Source organism: Cylas formicarius, unplaced genomic scaffold (genome assembly GCF_029955315.1).
Source record: "Cylas formicarius isolate icCylForm1 unplaced genomic scaffold, icCylForm1.1 PGA_scaffold_26__1_contigs__length_5699629, whole genome shotgun sequence".
Classification (NCBI taxonomy): Eukaryota; Metazoa; Arthropoda; class Insecta; order Coleoptera; family Brentidae; genus Cylas; species Cylas formicarius.
This window is the reverse complement of record NW_026844301.1, coordinates 2,187,597-2,208,423: the sequence shown is the minus strand read 5'-3', so window position 1 is coordinate 2,208,423 and position 20,827 is coordinate 2,187,597. Positions and strand designations below refer to the sequence as shown.

At 39.1% G+C, this 20,827-nt stretch overlaps 1 protein-coding gene across 1 annotated transcript; it reads left to right on the top strand.

The window, feature by feature from the left end:
* Positions 1 to 7,981: 7,981 nt before the first annotated feature.
* LOC132697635 (uncharacterized) lies at positions 7,982 to 16,476 on the top strand. The gene is made up of 3 exons (XM_060663178.1): positions 7,982 to 9,400; positions 16,046 to 16,208; positions 16,361 to 16,476. Exons 1-3 carry the CDS (start codon positions 7,982 to 7,984, stop codon positions 16,474 to 16,476), a joined length of 1,698 nt encoding a protein of 565 aa, XP_060519161.1.
* The last annotated feature ends 4,351 nt before the right edge of the window (positions 16,477 to 20,827 follow it).

The following is a 20,827-nucleotide window of genomic DNA, read 5'->3' as shown; positions in this document are numbered from 1 at the left end:
TATTTAGCTTTGGTCTGTCGGCTAAGGCGTCTGACTAGAAATCAGATTATCTATCAGCATAGGTTCGAAACCTACGTACTGCAAGCGGCCATTGTTTTGCTTGAAATATTTATTTTTTAATTAAGAGCTCAGCCCAAAAATTTTTCTCAAATATGGGGATTGACTACATAAGTTTAAAAAAAAATGGCCTTATATTTCAACGCATGGCATATCACCAGAAATAGTTCGACTTTCAAACAGATTAAGCCTTGGTCTGTCGGTTAAGTCGTCTGACTAGAAATCAGATTCTCTATGGCAGCGTAAGTTCGATACCTACCTACTGCAAACGGTCATTGTTTTGCTTAAAATATATATTTTTTAATTAACAGCTCAGCTCAGAAATTTATCTCAAATATAGGGTTGAGTGCATAAATTTATAAAAATATAATGGTTTTGTATACCAGGAATATTTTGACTTTCAAACAGATTTAGCCTTGGTCTGCCGGTTAAGGCGTCTGACTAGAAATCAGATTCTCCATTGCAGCGTAGGTTCGAACCCTACCTGCTGCAAACGACCATTGTTTTGCTTGAAATATAATTTTTGTAATTTGCAGCTCAGCCAAGAAAATTTTGTCAATTATGGGGAATGAGTGCATAAATTTATAACAATATAATTCTCTTATATTTCAAATGGCACATCACCAGAAATAGTTCGACTTTCAAACAGATTTAGCCTTGGTCTGTCGGTTAAGGCGTCTCTCTAGAAATCAGATTCTACATGGCAGCGTAGGTTCGAAACATACCTACTGCAAACGGCCATTGTTTTGCTTGAAATATATATTTTTTAATTAACAGCTCAGCCCAGAAATTTTTCTCAAATATGGGGATTGAGTACATAAATTTATAAAAAAATAATGTACTTATATTTCAACGCATGGCACATCACCAGAAATAGTTCGACTTTCAAACAGATTAAGCCTTGGTCTGTCGGTTAAGTCGTCTGACTATAAATCAGATTCTCTATGGCAGCGTAAGTTCGATACCTACCTACTGCAAACGATCATTGTTTTGCTTAAAATATATATTTTTTAATTAACAGCTCAGCTCAGAAATTTATCTCAAATATAGGGTTGAGTGCATAAATTTATAAAAATATAATGGTTTTGTATACCAGGAATATTTTGACTTTCAAACAGATTTAGCCTTGGTCTGCCGGTTAAGGCGTCTGACTAGAAATCAGATTCTCCATTGCAGCGTAGGTTCGAACCCTACCTGCTGCAAACGACCATTGTTTTGCTTGAAATATAATTTTTGTAATTTGCAGCTCAGCCAAGAAAATTTTGTCAATTATGGGGAATGAGTGCATAAATTTATAACAATATAATTCTCTTATATTTCAAATGGCACATCACCAGAAATAGTTCGACTTTCAAACAGATTTAGCCTTGGTCTGTCGGTTAAGGCGTCTCTATAGAAATCAGATTCTACATGGCAGCGTAGGTTCGAAACCTACCTACTGCAAACGACCATTGTTTTGCTTGAAATATAATTTTTGTAATTAGCAGCTCAGCCAAGAAAATTTTGTCAAATATGGGGATTGAGTGCATAAATTTATAACAATTTAATGTCCTTATATTTCAAATGGCACATCACCAGACATATTTCGACTTTCAAACAGATTTAGCATTGGTCTGTCGGTTAAGGCGTCTGAGTATAAATCAGATTCTCCATGGCAGCGTAGGTTCGAAACCTACCTGCTGCAAACGACCATTGTTTTGCTTGATATATAATTTTTGTAATTAGCAGCTCAGCCAAGAAAATTTTGTCAATTATGGGGATTGAGTGCATAAATTTATAACAATATAATGCCCTTATATTTCAAATGGCACATCACCAGAAAGAGTTCGACTGTCAAACAGATTTAGCCTTGGTCTGTCGGTTAAAGCGTCTGTCTAGAAATCAGATTCTCCACGGCAGCGTAGATTCGAAACCTACCTACTGCAAACGGCCATTGTTTTGCTTGAAATATAATTTTCGTAAATAGCAGCTTATCCCAGAAAATTTTGTCAATTATGGGGATTGAGTTCATAAATTTATAACAATATAATGCCCTTATATTTCAAATGGCACATCACCAGAAATAGTTCGACTTTCAAACAGATAAAGCCTTGGTCTGTCGGTTAAGGCGTCTGACCAGAAATCAGATTTTCTATGGCAGCGTAAGTTCGAAACCTAGCTACTGCAAACGGTCATTGTTTTGCTTAAAATATATATTTTTAAATTAACAGCTCAGATCAGAAATTTTTCTCAAATATAGGGTTGCGTGCATAAAGTTATAAAAATATAATGGTTTTATGTACCAGAAATATTTTGACATTCAAACAGATTTAGCCTTGGTCTGTCGGTTAAGGCGTTTGATTAGAAATCAGATTCTCCATGGCAGCGTAGGTTCGATACCTACCTGCTGCAAACGACCATTGTTTTGCTTGAAATATAATTTTTGTAATTAGCAGCTCAGCCAAGAAAATTTTGTCAAATATGGGGATTGAGTGCATAAATTTATAACAATATAATGCCCTTATATTTCAAATGGCACATCACCAGACAGATTTCGACTTTCAAACAGATTTAGCATTGGTCTGTCGGTTAAGGCGTCTGACTAGAAATCAGATTCTCCATGGCAGCGTAGGTTCGAAACCTACCTACTGCAAACGGCCATTGTTTTGCTTGAAATATATATTTTTTAAATAACAGCTCAGCCCAGAAATTTTTCTCAAATAGGGGGATTGAGTACATAAATTTATAAAAATATAATGGACTTATATTTCAACGCATGGCACATCACCAGAAATAGTTCGACTTTCAAACAAATTTAGCATTGGTCTGTCGGTTAAGGCGTCTGACTAGAAATCAGATTCTCCACGGCAGCGTAGATTCGAAACCTACCTACTGCAAACGACCATTGTTTTGCTTGAAATATAATTTTCGTAAATAGCAGCTTATCCCAGAAAATTTTGTCAATTATGCGGATTGAGTTCATAAATTTAAAATAATATATTGCCCTTATATTTCAAATGGCACATCACTCTAAATAGTTCTACTTTCAAACAGATTTAGCCCTGGTCTGTCGGTTAAGGCGTCTGACTAGAAATCATATTCTCTATGGCAGCGTAGGTTCGAAACCTACCTGCTGCAAACGACCATTGTTTTGCGTGAAATATAATTTTTGTAATTAGCAGCTCAGCCAAGAAAATTTTGTCAATTATCGGGATTGAGTGCATAAATTTATAACAATGTAATGATATTTCAAATAGCACATCACCAGAAATAGTTCTACTTCCAAACAGATTTAGCCCTGGTCTCTCGGTTAAGGCGTCTGACTAGAAATCAGATTCCCTATGGCAGCGTAGGTTCGAAAACTACCTACTGCAAACGGCCATTGTTTTGCTTCAAATTTATAATTTTTAATTAACAGCTCAGCCCAGAAATTTTTCTTAAATATGGGGATTGAATATATAAATTTAAAAAAAAATGGCCTTATATTTCAACGCATGGCATATCAAAAGAAATAGTTCGACTTTCAAACAGATTAAGCCTTGGTCTGTCGGTTAAGGCGTCTGGTTAGAAATCAGATTCTCCATGGCAGCGTAGATTCGAAACCTACCTACTGCAAACGAAAATTTGTTTTGCTTGAAATATAATTTTTGTAATTAGCAGCTCAGCCCAAAAAATGTGGTCAATAATGGGGATTGAGTGCATAAATTTATAACAATAAAATGCCCTTATATTTCAAATGGCACATCACCAGAAATAGTTCTACTTTCAAACAGATTTAGCCCTGGTCTGTCGGTTAAGGCGCCTGACTAGAAATCAGATTCTCTATGGCAGTGTAGGTTCAAAACCTACCTACTGCAAACGACCATTGTTTTGCTTGAAATATAATTTTCGTAAATAGCAGCATATCCCAGAAAATTTTGTCAATTATGGGGATTGAGTTAATAAATTTAAAATAATATAATGCCCTTATATTTCAAATGGCACGTCACTCGAAATAGTTCTACTTTCAAACAGATTTAGCCCTGGTCTGTCGGTTAAGGCATCTAAATAGAAATCAGATTCTCTATGGCAGCGTAGGTTCGAAACCTACATGCTGCAGACGACCATTGTTTTGCTTGGAATATAATTTTTGTAATTAGCAGCTCAGCCAAGAAAATTTTGTCAATTATCGGGATTGAGTGCATAAATTTATAACAATGTAATGCCCTTATATTTCAAACGGCACATCACCAGAAATAGTTTTACTTCCAAACAGATTTAGCCCTGGTCTGTCGGTTTAGGCGTCTGACTAGAAATCAGATTCTCTATGGCAGCGTAGGTTCGAAACCTACCTACTGCAAACGGCCATTGTTTTGCTTCAAATTTATAATTTTTAATTAACAGCTCAGCCCAGAAATTTTTCTTAAATAGGGTGATTGAGTACATAAATTTATAAAAATATAATGGACTTATATTTCAACGCATAACACATCACCAGAAATAGTTCGACTTTCAAACAGATTTAGCTTTGGTCTGTCGGTTAAGGCGTCTGACTAGAAATCAGATTATCTATCAGCATAGGTTCGAAACCTACGTACTGCAAGCGGCCATTGTTTTGCTTGAAATATTTATTTTTTAATTAAGAGCTCAGCCCAAAAATTTTTCTCAAATATGGGGATTGACTACATAAGCTTAAAAAAAATGGCCTTATATTTCAACGCATGGCATATCACCAGAAATAGTTCGACTTTCAAACAGATTAAGCATTGGTCTGTCGGTTAAGTCGTCTGACTAGAAATCAGATTCTCTATGGCAGCGTAAGTTCGATACCTACCTACTGCAAACGGTCATTGTTTTGCTTAAAATATATATTTTTTAATTAACAGCTCAGCTCGGAAATTTATCTCAAATATAGGGTTGAGTGCATAAATTTATAAAAATATAATGGTTTTGTATACCAGAAATATTTTGACTTTCAAACAGATTTAATCTTGGTCTGCCGGTTAAGGCGTCTGACTAGAAATCAAATTCTCCATTGCAGCGTAGGTTCGAACCCTACCTGCTGCAAACGACCATTGTTTTGCTTGAAATATAATTTTTGTAATTTGCAGCTCAGCCAAGAAAATTTTGTCAATTATGGGGAATGAGTGCATAAATTTATAACAATATAATTCTCTTATATTTCAAATGGCACATCACCAGAAATAGTTCGACTTTCAAACAGATTTAGCCTTGGTCTGTCGGTTAAGGCGTCTCTCTAGAAATCAGATTCTACATGGCAGCGTAGGTTCGAAACCTACCTACTGCAAACGGCCATTGTTTTGCTTGAAATATATATTTTTTAATTAACAGCTCAGCCCAGAAATTTTTCTCAAATATGGGGATTGAGTACATAAATTTATAAAAAAATAATGTACTTATATTTCAACGCATGGCACATCACCAGAAATAGTTCGACTTTCAAACAGATAAAGCCTTGGTCTGTCGGTTAAGGCGTCTGACCTGAAATCAGATTTTCTATGGCAGCGTAAGTTCGAAACCTACCTGCTGCAAACGGTCATTGTTTTGCTTAAAATATATATTTTTTAATTAACAGCTCAGCTCAGAAATTTTTCTCAAATATAGGGTTGCGTGCATAAAGTTATAAAAATATAATGGTTTTATATACCAGAAATATTTTGACATTCAAACAGATTTAGCCTTGGTCTGTCGGTTAAGGCGTCCGACTAGAAAACAGATTCTCCATGGCAGCGTAGGTTCGAAACCTACCTGCTGCAAACGACCATTGTTTTGCTTGAAATATAATTTTTGTAATTAGCAGCTCAGCCAAGAAAATTTTGTCAAATATGGGGATTGAGTGCATAAATTTATAACAATATAATGTCCTTATATTTCAAATGGCACATCACCAGACATATTTCGACTTTCAAACAGATTTAGCATTGGTCTGTCGGTTAAGGCGTCTGACTAGAAATCAGATTCTCCATGGCAGCGTAGGTTCGAAACCTACCTACTGCAAACGGCCATTGTTTTGCTTGAAATATATATTTTTTAATTAACAGCTCAGCCCAGATATTTTTCTCAAATAGGTTGATTGAGTACATAAATTTATAAAAATATAATGGACTTATATTTCAACGCATGGCACATCACCAGAAATAGTTCGACTTTCAAACAGATTTAGCATTGGTCTGTCGGTTAAGGCTTCTGACTAGAAATCAGATTCTCCATGGCAGCGTAGGTTCGGAACCTACCTACTGCAAACGGCCATTGTTTTGCTTGAAATATATATTTTTTAATTAACAGCTCAGCCCAGAAATTTTTCTCAAATAGGGTGATTGAATACATAAATTTATAAAAATATAATGGACTTATATTTCAACGCATGGCACATCACCAGAAATAGTTCGACTTTCAAACAAATTTAGCATTGGTCTGTCGGTTAAGGCGTCTGACTAGAAATCAGATTCTCCACGGCAGCGTAGATTCGAAACCTACCTACTGCAAACGACCATTGTTTTGCTTCAAATTTATAATTTTTAATTAACAGCTCAGCCCACAAATTTTTCTTAAATAGGGGGATTGAGTACATAAATTTATAAAAATATAATTTACTTACATTCCAACGCATACCACATCACCAGAAATAGTTCGACTTTCAAACAGATTTAGCTTTGGTCTGTCGGTTAAGGCGTCTGAGTAGAAATCAGATTCTCTATCAGCATAGGTTCGAAACCTACCTACTGCAAACGGCCATTGTTTTGCTTGAAATATATATTTTTTAATTAACAGCTCAGCCCAAAAATTTTTCTCAAATATGGGGATTGACTACATCAATTTAAAAAAAAATGGCCTTATATTTCAACGCATGGCATATCACCAGAAATAGTTCGACTTTCAAACAGATTAAGCCTTGGTCTGTCGGTTAAGGCGTCTGACTATAAATCAGATTCTCTATGGCAGCGTAAGGTCGAAACCTACCTACTGCAAACGGTCATTGTTTTATCAAAGATGTTATGCTTTCACGGCCAGAAACTACATTACTAAATATTTCCGGGCTTTTGAGCCGTGGTCCCGAGATTAAACTCGACGTTTCGTCTACAACTGCGGTAGACATTTTCAAGAGCGGCGATGCGGTAACGGTCGAAGTGTTCTTCCGTACTGCTCTCCGATGACTGGTTGGTTGACTGGAAGATCTGCCGTATTTAAGCGCGCTGTAGTGGGCGTGACCTCGGTGGCGGGCTTGGGTTGAGCTTGTCTGGGTAAACACGTTGTTTTGTTGATGACCTGAGTCCATGTTTTACTGATATTGAGACCTTCTTCTTTTCTATTGAAATTATTCTGATGTTTTTGAATTTCAATAGCTTCTCTGATAAGACGTGGATAAAAATGTGGTGTTTTGTCCAGTACCTGCGTGTCTTTGAACATGATACGATGGTCACCTTTGTAAAAAGCATGTTCTGCCACTGCTGATTTTTTCGTGTGTCCAAGCCGGCAGTTCCTTTTATTTTCCTTTAGCCTAGTTTCAATGCTTCTCTTTATGGTACCTATATATACCGAGCCACAGGAACACGGAATGCGGTATATCCCTGGTGAAGAAAAGGCGTCCCTTGTATCCTTGGCAGACCTGAGGCTTTGTCTGATTGTAGTCGTTGGTTTAAAGATGACCCGAACGTTGTGTCGTTCTAAATGTTTACCGATCCTGTCTGTGACGTTCTTAATAAAAGGAAATGATACATTCCCTTGAGGTTCCTTTGTCGTATCTCTTGTCTTAGATCTTCTATTTTTCATAGCTTTTTGTCAACTCTTATGTTCGCTCGCCTTTTTATGTCGTTGTAAAGCAGCTGATCTAACACCAAAATTTCTAAAAATGAAAAGAACACTCAAGTCACCACAAGCCAACAGAATTTATAATCGGATGGAAAAAGCCTTTTTGCGGGAAAGAGTCCATCATACGAGACACAGCATGGCCAACTTAGATAACAACTTGCTAACCCTGAATCTAAAATTAGCAAATTCCATGCATAACGAGGACTGGGACAAAATAGATAGACTTTCTTGTGGAACAATGGAAGCGACAAGGGATTCTGCAACCAGGAGACAAATTAAGAAATTCAATGACCTTCTAACTAAGTCAAGTGAATCTCCCAGCACTGATTTGTCAAGGACTGTGGTAAACCTGTCTCAGCGGAAATTATCAGCAGAAGAAACGAGCATCCTCTCGAAAGGCGGGAATTTCGCAATCACACCGGACTCTGTACCATTTGAAGACATCATTGCAAACATCGAATCAGGAATTCGTAACCTGCAAGCAGATGTCGCAAAGGAAATTCGCACAGAAAGTGCCAGAATTTTACGCCGGGCGAAGCCACCGAAGAGTAATGTCTCATCGAAGGAAAAGAGAGCAATTAGAGACCTCAATAAAGACATAAGCGTTATAGTCCTTCCAGCTGACAAGGGGAACGCGACTGTAGTACTAAATACCGTAGACTACGAAAAGAAAATTGGTGATCTGCTAGACCCCAAAACATACAAAAAGTTGCAACAGGACCCAACCTACCGCATCCTAAAGAAAACAAATACGTTAATCAAGAAGTCATCTATCGAACCAGAAATCCAGCGAAAACTAAGCAATTTGGAGGCATTACCACCAAGATTATACGGATTGCCAAAAATCCATAAAGAGGCAGTACCCTTGAGACCCATAGTTAGCGCTATAGGTTCCCCGACTTACCATCTCGCCAAGCATCTAACCAAACTACTTGAACCACTCATAGGGAGGACAGCATCACACATCAAGGACTCGACTCAGTTTATACAGAAGATCAAAAACATCACATTGTCACCCAAAGACATATTAGTGAGCTTCGATGTTGTTTCTTTGTTCACTATGGTGCCAGTCAAAGAGACTTTGGATTTAATATCTGCACGTTTTCGGAACGATGTCACAGAACTTTTCCAACACTGCTTAACCACCACTTATTTCCAATGGAACAAGGAGTTTTATGAACAAGTTGACGGTGTAGCCATGGGAAGCCCATTAAGCCCGGTCATAGCAAATTTTTTCATGGAAAAGTTTGAACAGCAGGCATTAAATACTGCCCAAAAGAAGCCCAAGTGTTGGTTCCGCTACGTGGACGACACATTTGTAATATGGAGCCACGGCGAAAAGGAGCTTCAAATCTTCTTGGCGCATCTCAATTCCATTAACAATAAAATAAAATTTACCATGGAGACAGAAAAGGACGGCAGGTTGGCATTCTTAGATGTGCAGGTAGAAAGGCGACCAAATGGAAAATTGGGTCATAAAGTTTATCGAAAACCCACTCACACGGAACGTTACCTGAACAAATTATCTAATCACCATCCGAGACAGAAAATGGGGGTAATAAAAACCTTAATGACAAGGGCAAATCGGATTAGCGAACCCAAGTACCTACGTGAAGAAATTATTCACTTGACCGATTCCCTGAAAAATAACGGATATACCACCTCTGAAATACAAAAAGCTATGAAAAATAGAAAATCTAAGACAAGAGATACGACAAAGGAACCTCAAGGGAATGTATCATTTCCTTTTATTAAGAACGTCACAGACAGGATCGGTAAACATTTAGAACGACACAACGTTCGGGTCATCTTTAAACCAACGACTACAATCAGACAAAGCCTCAGGTCTGCCAAGGATACAAGGGACGCCTTTTCTTCACCAGGGATATACCGCATTCCGTGTTCCTGTGGCTCGGTATATATAGGTACCACAAAGAGAAGCATTGAAACTAGGCTAAAGGAACATAAAAGGAACTGCCGGCTTGGACACACGGAAAAATCAGCAGTGGCAGAACATGCTTTTTACAAAGGTGACCATCGTATCATGTTCAAAGACACGCAGGTACTGGACAAAACACCACATTTTTATCCACGTTTTATCAGAGAAGCTATTGAAATTCAAAAACTCAGGTCATCAACAAAACAACGTGTTTACCCAGACAAGCTCAACCCAAGCCCGCCACCGAGGTCACGCCCACTACAGCGCGCTTAAATACGGCAGATCTTCCAGTCAACCAACCAGTCATCGGAGAGCAGTACAGAAGAACACTTCGACCTTTACCGCATCGCCGCTCTTGAAAATGTCTACCGCAGTTGTAGACGAAACGTCGAGTTTAATCTCGGGACCACGGCTCAAAAGCCCGGAAATATTTAGTAATGGTCATTGTTTTGCTTAAAATATATATTTTTTAATTAACAGCTCAGCTCAGAAATTTATCTCAAATATAGGGTTGAGTGCATAAATTTATAAAAATATAATGGTTTTATATACTAGAAATATTTTGACTTTCAAACAGATTTAGCCTTGGTCTGCCAGTTAAGGCGTCTGATTAGAAATCAGATTCTCCATTGCAGCGTAGGTTCCTGCTGCAAACGACCATTGTTTTGCTTGAAATATAATTTTTGTAATTAGCAGCTCAGCCAAGAAAATTTTGTCAATTATGGGGATTGAGTACAAAAATTTATGACAATATAATTCTCTTATATTTCAAATGGCACATCACCAGAAATAGTTCGACTTTCAAACAGATTTAGCCTTGGTCTGACGGTTAAGGCGTCTGTCTAGAAATCAGATTCTACATGGCAGCGTAGGTTCGAAACCTACCTACAGCAAACGGCCATTGTTTTGCTTGAAATATATATTTTTTAATTAACAGCTCAGCTCAGAAATTTTTCTCAAATATAGGGTTGCGTGCATAAAGTTATAAAAATATAATGGTTTTATATACCAGAAATATTTTGACATTCAAACAGATTTAGCCTTGGTCTGTCGGTTAAGGCGTCTGACTAGAAATCAGATTCTCCATGGCAGCGTAGGTTCAAAACCTACCTGCTGCAAACGACCATTGTTTTGCTTGAAATATAATTTTTGTAATTAGCAGCTCAGCCAAGAAAATTTTGTCAAATATGGGGATTGAGTGCATAAATTTATAACAATATAATGCCCTTATATTTCAAATGGCACATCACCAGACATATTTCGACTTTCAAACAAATTTGGCCTTGGTCTGTCGGTTAAGGCGTCTGACTAGAAATCAGATTCTCTATGGCAGCGTAAGTTCGAAACCTACCTACTGCAGACGGCCATTGTTTTGCTTAAAATAAATATTTTTTAATTAACAGCTGAGCTGCAGTGCTGAGTGCATAAATTTATAAAAATATAATGGTTTTATGTACCAAAAATATTTCGACTTTCAAACAGATTTAGCCTTGGTGTGTCGGTTAAGGCGTCTGACTAGAAATTAAATTCTCTATGGCAGCGTAGGTTCGAAACCTACCTACTGCAAACGGTCATTGTTTTGCTTAAAATATATATTTTTTAATTAACAGCTCAGCCCAGAAATTTTTCTCAAATATGGGGATTGAGTACATAAATTTATAAAAATATAATGAACTTATATTTCAACGCATGGCACATCACCAGAAATAGTTCCACTTTCAAACAAATTTAGATTTGGTCTGTCGGTTAAGGCGTCTGACTAGAAATCAGATTCTCTATGGCAGCGTAGGTTCGAAACCTACCTACTGCAGACGACCATTGTTTTGCTTGAAATATAATTTTTGTAATTAGCAGCTCAGCCAAGAAAATTTTGTCAAATATGGGGATTGAGTGCATAAATTTATAACAATATAATGCCCTTATATTTCAAATGGCACATCACCAGACATATTTCGACTTTCAAACAAATTTGGCCTTGGTCTGTCGGTTAAGGCGTCTGACTAGAAATCAGATTCTCTATGGCAGCGTAAGTTCGAAACCTACCTACTGCAGACGGCCATTGTTTTGCTTAAAATAAATATTTTTTAATTAACAGCTGAGCTGCAGTGCTGAGTGCATAAATTTATAAAAATATAATGGTTTTATGTACCAAAAATATTTCGACTTTCAAACAGATTTAGCCTTGGTGTGTCGGTTAAGGCGTCTGACTAGAAATTAAATTCCCTATGGCAGCGTAGGTTCGAAACCTACCTACTGCAAACGGTCATTGTTTTGCTTAAAATATATATTTTTTAATTAACAGCTCAGCCCAGAAATTTTTCTCAAATATGGGGATTGAGTACATAAATTTATAAAAATATAATGGACTTATATTTCAACGCATGGCACATCACCAGAAATAGTTCCACTTTCAAACAAATTTAGATTTGGTCTGTCGGTTAAGGCGTCTGACTAGAAATCAGATTCTCTATGGCAGCGTAGGTTCGAAACCTACCTGCTGCAGACGACCATTGTTTTGCTTGAAATATAATTTTTGTAATTAGCAGCTCAGCCAAGAAAATTTTGTCAATTATCGGGATTGAGTGCATAAATTTATAACAATGTAATGGCCTTATATTTCAAATGTCACAAGACCAGAAATAGTTTTACTTCCAAACAGATTTAGCCGTGGCCTGTCGGTTAAGGCGGCTGACCAGAAATCAGATTCTCCACGGCAGCGTAGATTCGAAACCTACCTACTGCAAACGACCATTGTTTTGCTTGAAATATAATTTTCGTAAATAGCAGCTTATCCCAGAAAATTTTGTCAATTATCGGGATTGAGTTCATAAATTTAAAATAATATATTGCCCTTATATTTCAAATGGCACATCACTCGAAATAGTTCTACTTTCAAACAGATTTAGCCCTGGTCTGTCGGTTAAGGCGTCTGACTAGAAATCAGACTCTCTATGGCAACGTAGGTTCGAAACCTACCTGCTGCAAACGACCATTGTTTTGCGTGAAATATAATTTTTGTAATTAGCAGCTCAGCCAAGAAAATTTTGTCATTTATCGGGATTGAGTGCATAAATTTATAACAATGTAATGCCCTTATATTTCAAATGGCACATCACCAGAAATAGTTCTACTTCCAAACAGATTTAGCCCTGGTCTCTCGGTTAAGGCGTCTGACTAGAAATCAGATTCTCTATGGCAGCGTAGGTTCGAAACCTACCTACTGCAAACGGCCATTGTTTTGCTTCAAATTTATAATTTTTGATTAACAGCTCAGCCCAGAAATTTTTCATAAATATGGGGATTCAGTACATAAATTTATAAAAATATAATTTACTTATATTTCAACGCATACCACTTCACCAGAAATAGTTCGACTTTCAAACAGATTTAGCTTTGGTCTGTCGGTTAAAGCATCTGACTAGAAATCAGATTCCCTATCTGCATAGGTTAGAAACCTACCTATTGCAAACGGCCATTGTTTTGCTTGAAATATATATTTTTTAATTAACAGCTCAGCCCAAAAATTTTTCTCAAATATGGGGATTGACTACATAAATTTAAAAAAAAATGGCCTTATATTTCAACGCATGGCATATCACCAGAAATAGTTCGACTTTCAAACAGATTAAGCCTTGGTCTGTCGGTTAAGGCGTCTGACTAGAAATCAGATTCTCTATGGCAGAGTAAGTTCGAAACCTAATTACTGCAACCGGTCATTGTTTTGCTTAAAATATATATTTTTTAATTAACAGCTCAGCTCAGAAATTTATCTCAAATATAGGGTTGAGTGCACAAATTTATAAAAATATAATGGTTTTATATACCAGAAATATTTTGACTTTCAAACAGATTTAGCCTTGGTCTGTCGGTTAAGGCGTCTGAGTAGAAATCAGATTCTCCATGGCAGCGTAGGTTCGAAACCTACCTACTGCAAACGGCCATTGTTTTGCTTGAAATATAATTTTTGTAATTAGCAGCTCAGCCAAGAAAATTTTGTCAAATATGGGGATTGAGTGCATAAATTTATAACAATATAATGCCCTTATATTTCAAATGGCACATCACCAGACATATTTCGACTTTCAAACAAATTTAGCCTTTCTTACCTCTCCATCTCAGGGTCGTGAAAAAGAAACGCATTAATTAATTAAATTCGTAATTTAATAGTGAGGTAAGACAATGCCTAGGCTAGCTCATTAACAACCGAGAAAAATTAATAAAGAAGAAAAGAAAATATATATATATATATATATATATATATATATATATATATATATATATATATATATATATATATATATATATATATATATATATATATACTAAACCAAAGCCAGGTTGGAAGGCGGTGAAGGGCACCTCGGTCAGTCCCGGAAGGTGGTAGGTAGGCGCCACGTGATTCGAAAAAGGTAGACTTATCAACCCGAGGTTCCAACCCGTAAAGGAAATAAACAAGTGAATCACGAACAATAATTTATTTCCTTCAACCTGGTGGTAGGTGTGAGTGTCAAATCTCACCTTCAAGGCGGTGCAAAAGACACTATAATTTAAGGCTATAAGTTCCGCAAACCGTTCTTGAAGAGAACAGGCCACTTAAGCTACCCAAACCTCAAGATGTCCCGAACGTTACACAGCTGTCTGTCACTATCCCGGGAACCAAGCCAAGATGGAATGGTGGCTCAATGAGACAGCCGCAGGTGGGCAGTCTCACTTAACCCAGCAAAGTCCGTCCGGAAAGCCGGCTGCTCGATAGGGGAAACTCCACAACTAAACATGTACCCAAGAGACAGCATACACTGCAAGACACCAAGTCTGGTCTGGTATTCCGGTGAAAGAAGAAACCACGCGGAAGGTTTGCGGGAAACGGAGCAACAATACGTACAATACTCGATTCGAGGGTTTTCTGGAAATATGGGGCAATGACAATTCTTTTCAAAATCCCTCGTTGAGGAAGATTCCCATTCCAAACTCCAAATAGATCCAAAAGTATGGGAAATCATAAATTAGTGACCAATTTACATATCCCCCTCTTATTGGGGTAGCACTACCGGCTCAAAAAGAAATCGGTCACACAAAAGAAAATCTGCCACAACCCCAAGCTTCAAAAGCTAGCGTACAAAATGCCGGACGATTCAGACAACTAGTTTTATTAAAAGGCTAAACGGGCACAAAAAATTAGAGGGAAAACGCCACTCTTGCCAACCTAGTCGACGGTACGCCGCCAGTAGAAAGAACAACCGAACTATATCTGTGGTGATGGCCGTATGGCCCGTGCCAAAGAATCGAGGTTGCGTCAACGAGATCGAATTACCCTAACGCTATCTATGGTGGCGACCGGACGGCCAGTCACAGAAAATCGAGGAAGAATAGGTTAAGAAACAAAACAATGTTTACCAGGCTCGCCAAGGAATACCGAAGCAATGAAAAGCAAATGCGGTCCCTAGTCTCATAGAGTGACAGATGGTAATGGTTATGACTCCTTCTAATGCGCAACTAATACTCTGTTTTTTGCATTAGTATCTCTCAGTAAAGCGGTGTCACTTAAGAGAAAACCAAGCGAACAAGGGGCCACGCACACAGCCGTTGCAGCATAAAATATTTATGGTTCGGCAACACAATCGGCCGGGGAGTACAAGTCCGAAACTAAAGGAACCGAGTCTACAAAAGAACGTGTGTTCAAATTGCAAAATCGATATGAACCTATTAAACAAGAATTTTAATTGTTAAGAAGCACTCGCCAAACAGCAAAAGGTGAAGGAAATGGACAGTACAATTAATTCTACAAGGTACTAATAAAATAAACCCGTTACTTCGCAAATGTGCCAGCACTCTCACTTTAAAAATGCTAAATTTTACCATTGAAATATGAAACCGTCACACTCCCCCGTTCCTTCGTCAGAGGTGAACACCGATCGACACGCGGACTTCCACCAGAACAGCAAAATAGCGTACAACTTGCCGAAACGCCCGAAAAAAAAACTTAAATATTAGTAAAAGAGCAGCAATATCACCCGAAAACTCGGTAAAGCACGAAGGAAAAAAAACAAGAACTTACAACTAGTGAAACAGCAGTATCGCGCGCTCTCTTGTTGCGCTCGACACTACCTAGTGGAGCCTGCGCATCCACTAATACCAATTGAATAATTTTGACAGGTTAATCCCTAACCCACTACTGTCGCACATCAGACACTACCACATCTAAGGCGGGCCACTTGAATACCAGTAGCCGAGACCTCCCATAAATTGATTGGCTCGCCGAAGCTACCATTCGGGCCAATCTCGAGCCCCCCAATACTAAGCTCCACGCCAAAGACATCCATCGCACTCACCAACACATACCTGCGAGACGCAGCAGTGAAACCGCACGACACCCATTGGGCCAGAGAGCCGTATAAGAAGCCGAAAAAAAAAATTTTTAAAAGAGGTTAGCTATACCCAAGTGATCCCCAACAACAGCGCAACGACGAATCCACCGGAAGCAGAAGGGAAAACCTCCAGACTAGAGTGGTAACACTAGGCCGTCGGTAATCTATATACCGCGATGTTAAGTCGACCTAGTAGGCTAAAATTGCACAGGTTACTACAGCGGTAAACAAGTCTCGTGTATTAGCCCTCACAACAGCCCACAGGATTACACCTCCACCACCAAGCGAAACCGACGCACGCGGCCGCGCAAGATCAACCTGGCATAACAAGACCAAAGACACTAATCGGGAAAGAAAAGGTGAGAGCTCGCAGGAGCCCTACCTTGTTGGTGATAACTCTCCAACACTCTCAATATGATTTAGTATATAAAAAAGCTTACCAAATCTGTCAAAAGAATAACAGACTGGTGAGGCATCGATGTACGGCCTTCAAACAGCAACTGAAAAGTTTAGAGACAGAAAATTCATAAACTTCAGTGCTTATTAATAAGTAAGTAACCCACCTCTAACCCACGAAAACAACTGTCTGAAGAATAGATTGTAAATCCAAACCAGTTGTTCACCAAAACTAAATCAATCGTCATCAGAAGCAAAATAAGTAGGTTTTAAATCTTTAACATGCCAAACACCCGACGACCTACCCTGACTATTCGTCAACTCATACGTCCAACCTCCTATTCTACGCTAAACCGTGAAGGGGCCTATAAATTTTGGACAAAGTTTAGCATTGAGGTTTTTCGACGCGTCGGAGAGAATTTTATTTTTCCTCCAAACCCGATCTCCGACCTACGGGATCGGTCCGCCATTCTAGCTATACGGGCTTTGACATCCTCAAAAAGTTTTCTATAACCTATTACGCGTGCTTTCATCTCGGTCTGTACTTCAACTCGATCATCATTACCATTGTTAAACATATAACGATACTCGGTACCATCTCCGACATACTCTCGTCCAAAATTGACAAAGTACGGGGTATAACCTGTGGTTTCACTTCGAGAAGTTCTTATAGCGCATCCAATTGCAGCAAGATTTTTGTCCCATTCTTTGTGATTCTCTCCCAAATAGATGGAAACCATGGTTTTCACAATCTTGTTGTACCGCTCAACAGGGTCCGCCTGCGCGTGGTAATATGCGGTATACGAGATTTTCACATGATATCTGGAACACAAGGCTTTAAATTCCTTGCTTCTCATTTGTTTGCCATTGTCGCAAATGAGGAACTGAGGCACTCCATACACCAGAAATATTTGCTCTTCCACGAAACGACACAGGGCGCTTGAAGTAGCGCTCCGTAATGGACACAGAGCAACGAACTTGCTGAAGTAATCGCATACTGTAAGGAGGTAGGAGTAACCCTTCTTGCTTCTAGGATATGGTCCCATAAAGTCAAGGCTTATCATTTGCCATGGGCGGTTTATCTCAGGTCGTGTACCCATATGACCTGCTGAGGCCTTTTGCTCCGGCTTGTGTTGGGCACAAATGCGACAACTACGAACATACTTCCTTACATCTGCTCTCATCTTCGGCCAAAAATATTTATTATGAATTTTCCAATAAGTCTTATAAGTTCCAACATGACCGGAAACGGGCTCGTCATGATACTTCCTAAGGATTTTATTTCGGTGATCCTTGGGTACTACAATCTTCCAATAGTCAGACTGCGCAGTAAGTTCTGGAATCGGACACTTTACATATTTATATACAATATTATTCTCCACACGCCATTGAGGAAATTGCTCCGGTCGACTCTCAATATTACTTATCATCTTCCTATACCACGCATCAGTACTACTGCCAAAATCAAGGACTTGCTCAGGGCTCGTACTAACAACTTCCACGTTGATCGGGACACTTCTCGAAAGAAAATCCGGAACGACATTATCTTTCCCTTTTCGGTGTACGATGTCAAAATCATAGGGTTGCAAACGAAGAGCCCATCTGGCCAATCTTCCGGTTGGGTCTTTCAGATTATTAAGCCAAATGAGTGAAGCATGGTCCGTGACAATAGTAAAATGGCTCCCTTCAAGATAATTGCGCAGTTTTTCGACAGCCCAAATGACACCTAAACACTCACGCTCAGTAGTGGAATAATTACGCTCCTGTTTTGTCAACGAACGTGACAAGAAGCAGATTACCTTTTCTCCGTCGCCCGATTCTTGGGTCAGAACAGTGCCAAGTCCATAAGCAGAAGCGTCGGTCTGAAGGACAAATGGTTTCGAGAAATCTGGACACGTTAATATAGGAGCTGAGGCAAGTGCATTTTTAATATGATTAAAGGCAGCCTCGCAATTGCTATCCCAGACGAAAGAGGCATTCTTGTGGGTCAATTTGGTTAACGGCGCGATCAGGGTGGAAAAATCTGGCACAAATCTTCGGTACCAACCAGCCATACCTAGAAATCTCCTAATCTCTGTAATGTTCTTGGGCGGAGGAACCGTCATTATGGCTTCAACTTTTCTGACATCTACATGAAGACCTTTAGAGTCAACTACAAATCCTAAATAATTAAGGAAAGGCATATAAAACTTACACTTCCCAGGGCTTAATGTTAAACCTGCTTTCATTAGGCGATCAAATACCTTACCCAAAATGATTAAATGCGTTTCAAAGTCGGGAGAAATTATTATAATATCGTCCAGATACACCAAAACATACTGTTGTAAATCTGAGCCGAGGACTTCATCGATAAGTCTCTGCCAAGTTGCCGGTGCGTTAGTAAGCCCGAACGGCATTCGCTTGAACTGAAAAAGTCCCCGTTGTGGTACTGTAAATGCGGTATACTCTCGACACTCCTTCTTCACTCCCACTTGCCAAAATGCCGACTTAATGTCCATGGAACTTAAATATCTGGCTCCACGCAGCCTGTCCAAAATTGATGAAACGTATGGTAAAGGGTATGCGTCTTTCTTAGTAACCTTATTAAGTGCCCTGTAGTCTACACAAAATCGATAGGCGTTGTCCTCTTTGGGCACAAGAAGTACTGGTGAAGACCAAGCGCTCTTAGAAGGCTCGATGACGTCCATTTCAAGCATTTTTTTAACTTCTCAATCAAGGATCTTCTGCTTGAAGGGTGAAACGGGATAATATCGCTGTTTAATGGGCTTAACGTTCTCCTCTAAGACAATCTCATGAGTCGCCACTGTAGTATACCCCAAACCTTTGCTCATTCTTTCAAATTTTTCATCCACTAAAGAGTTCAATCTTTCTCGTTGGTCCTCAGTCAAAGTGCTCTCGTCCGTAATACCACAAACCTCCACCATAGGGTATTCTCCAAAACGCCACTCGTTCCTTTTCAAATTCGGTACTACATCCATTGAAATCCAAAAATCGGTTCCCAAAATTAAGTTATTTGATAGCTCCGGTACCACTAAAACATCTATAATAGACACCCTCCCCATCAGGGACATTGGCGTCTTTACGGATCCAATACTCCGACAAGTATTTCCGTTCGGAACAGAGCACAACGTTTTCCGAGAGGTATCCAACTTCAAACCTAAATGCATCAATGTCATATAACCTGACTTCCCAACTAAAGTGGCACTACTCCCAGAGTCTAACAAACCCAGAATGGGATGTCCCAAAACGGTAACCTCTATATGCGGTCTCTGATCCTGATTTGAATGGGATATTACGTAATCAATCAATGCTCGCTTCTGAAGAAAAGCAGAAGTGTGTACATTATCGGTCGTCGAAACATTCACAGGGGACACTAACCGACCACTTAATTCCCCTGAGTCTCGTTTTTTGAGCACTCTGGACAGTTTCTAATAGTATAACCTGGCTGCTTGCATCGAAAACAAAGTAAACGACGTGATTGAGGACAACTGGATCGTCTGTGACCCGTCTGGCCGCAATTCCAACACTCAATTGGTCTCTTTGGGAAATCATAGCGAGGCTGCGCTCTAGGACTTTGGACTGCCGTCTCCACCGCTCTGACCTGAACAGGACGGTTTGCAGTTTGGTGACGATACGCCAAATGAGGTTCCTGCACTAGACGAGGATGCGCAGGTGGGGGACAGTATTGTTGTGCGCGCCAGTGTATCTCCTCGGCAGCTCTTCCCCTTTCCAAAAGACTCTCGATGGTGGCGATTTCTTGAAAGCTCAAGGCTACCTGTAAGTGTGGTAATAGATTTCTTTTAATAATGTTAACTTGCTCGCTCTCGGACGGTTTGCTAGAAGACAATTTCATAAAAAGATTTTGCATCCTTGTAACGTATAATAGCAATCGTTCATCTTGACCCTGAGTACGTCTCTTAATATCGTCCAACAAATCTTCGTCGTAGTTCAGAGGCAGAAATGCATCGCGGAGCTTTTGTCTTAAATCGGGCCAGTCAAGGAACGACCGCCTTCGGGGCGTATACCAATCTCGTGCATCTCCTCTCAAGATTTCGTAAGCTGAATGGAACAACTGATCTTCAGTCACTCCTCTTGACTCCGCCAAATGCTCTATATCTTCAATAAATGAAGTGACACTGCCACTACCATTAAAGAAAACGTTCCATTTGTGTATTGATACGAATGATCCTGAGGATCGAGGCACATCTCTCTCATTAGACAAGCCTGCATGAGACGGTGCACCAATGTGACTCACTGGGTTTGTAATTAACGATATGCTGCC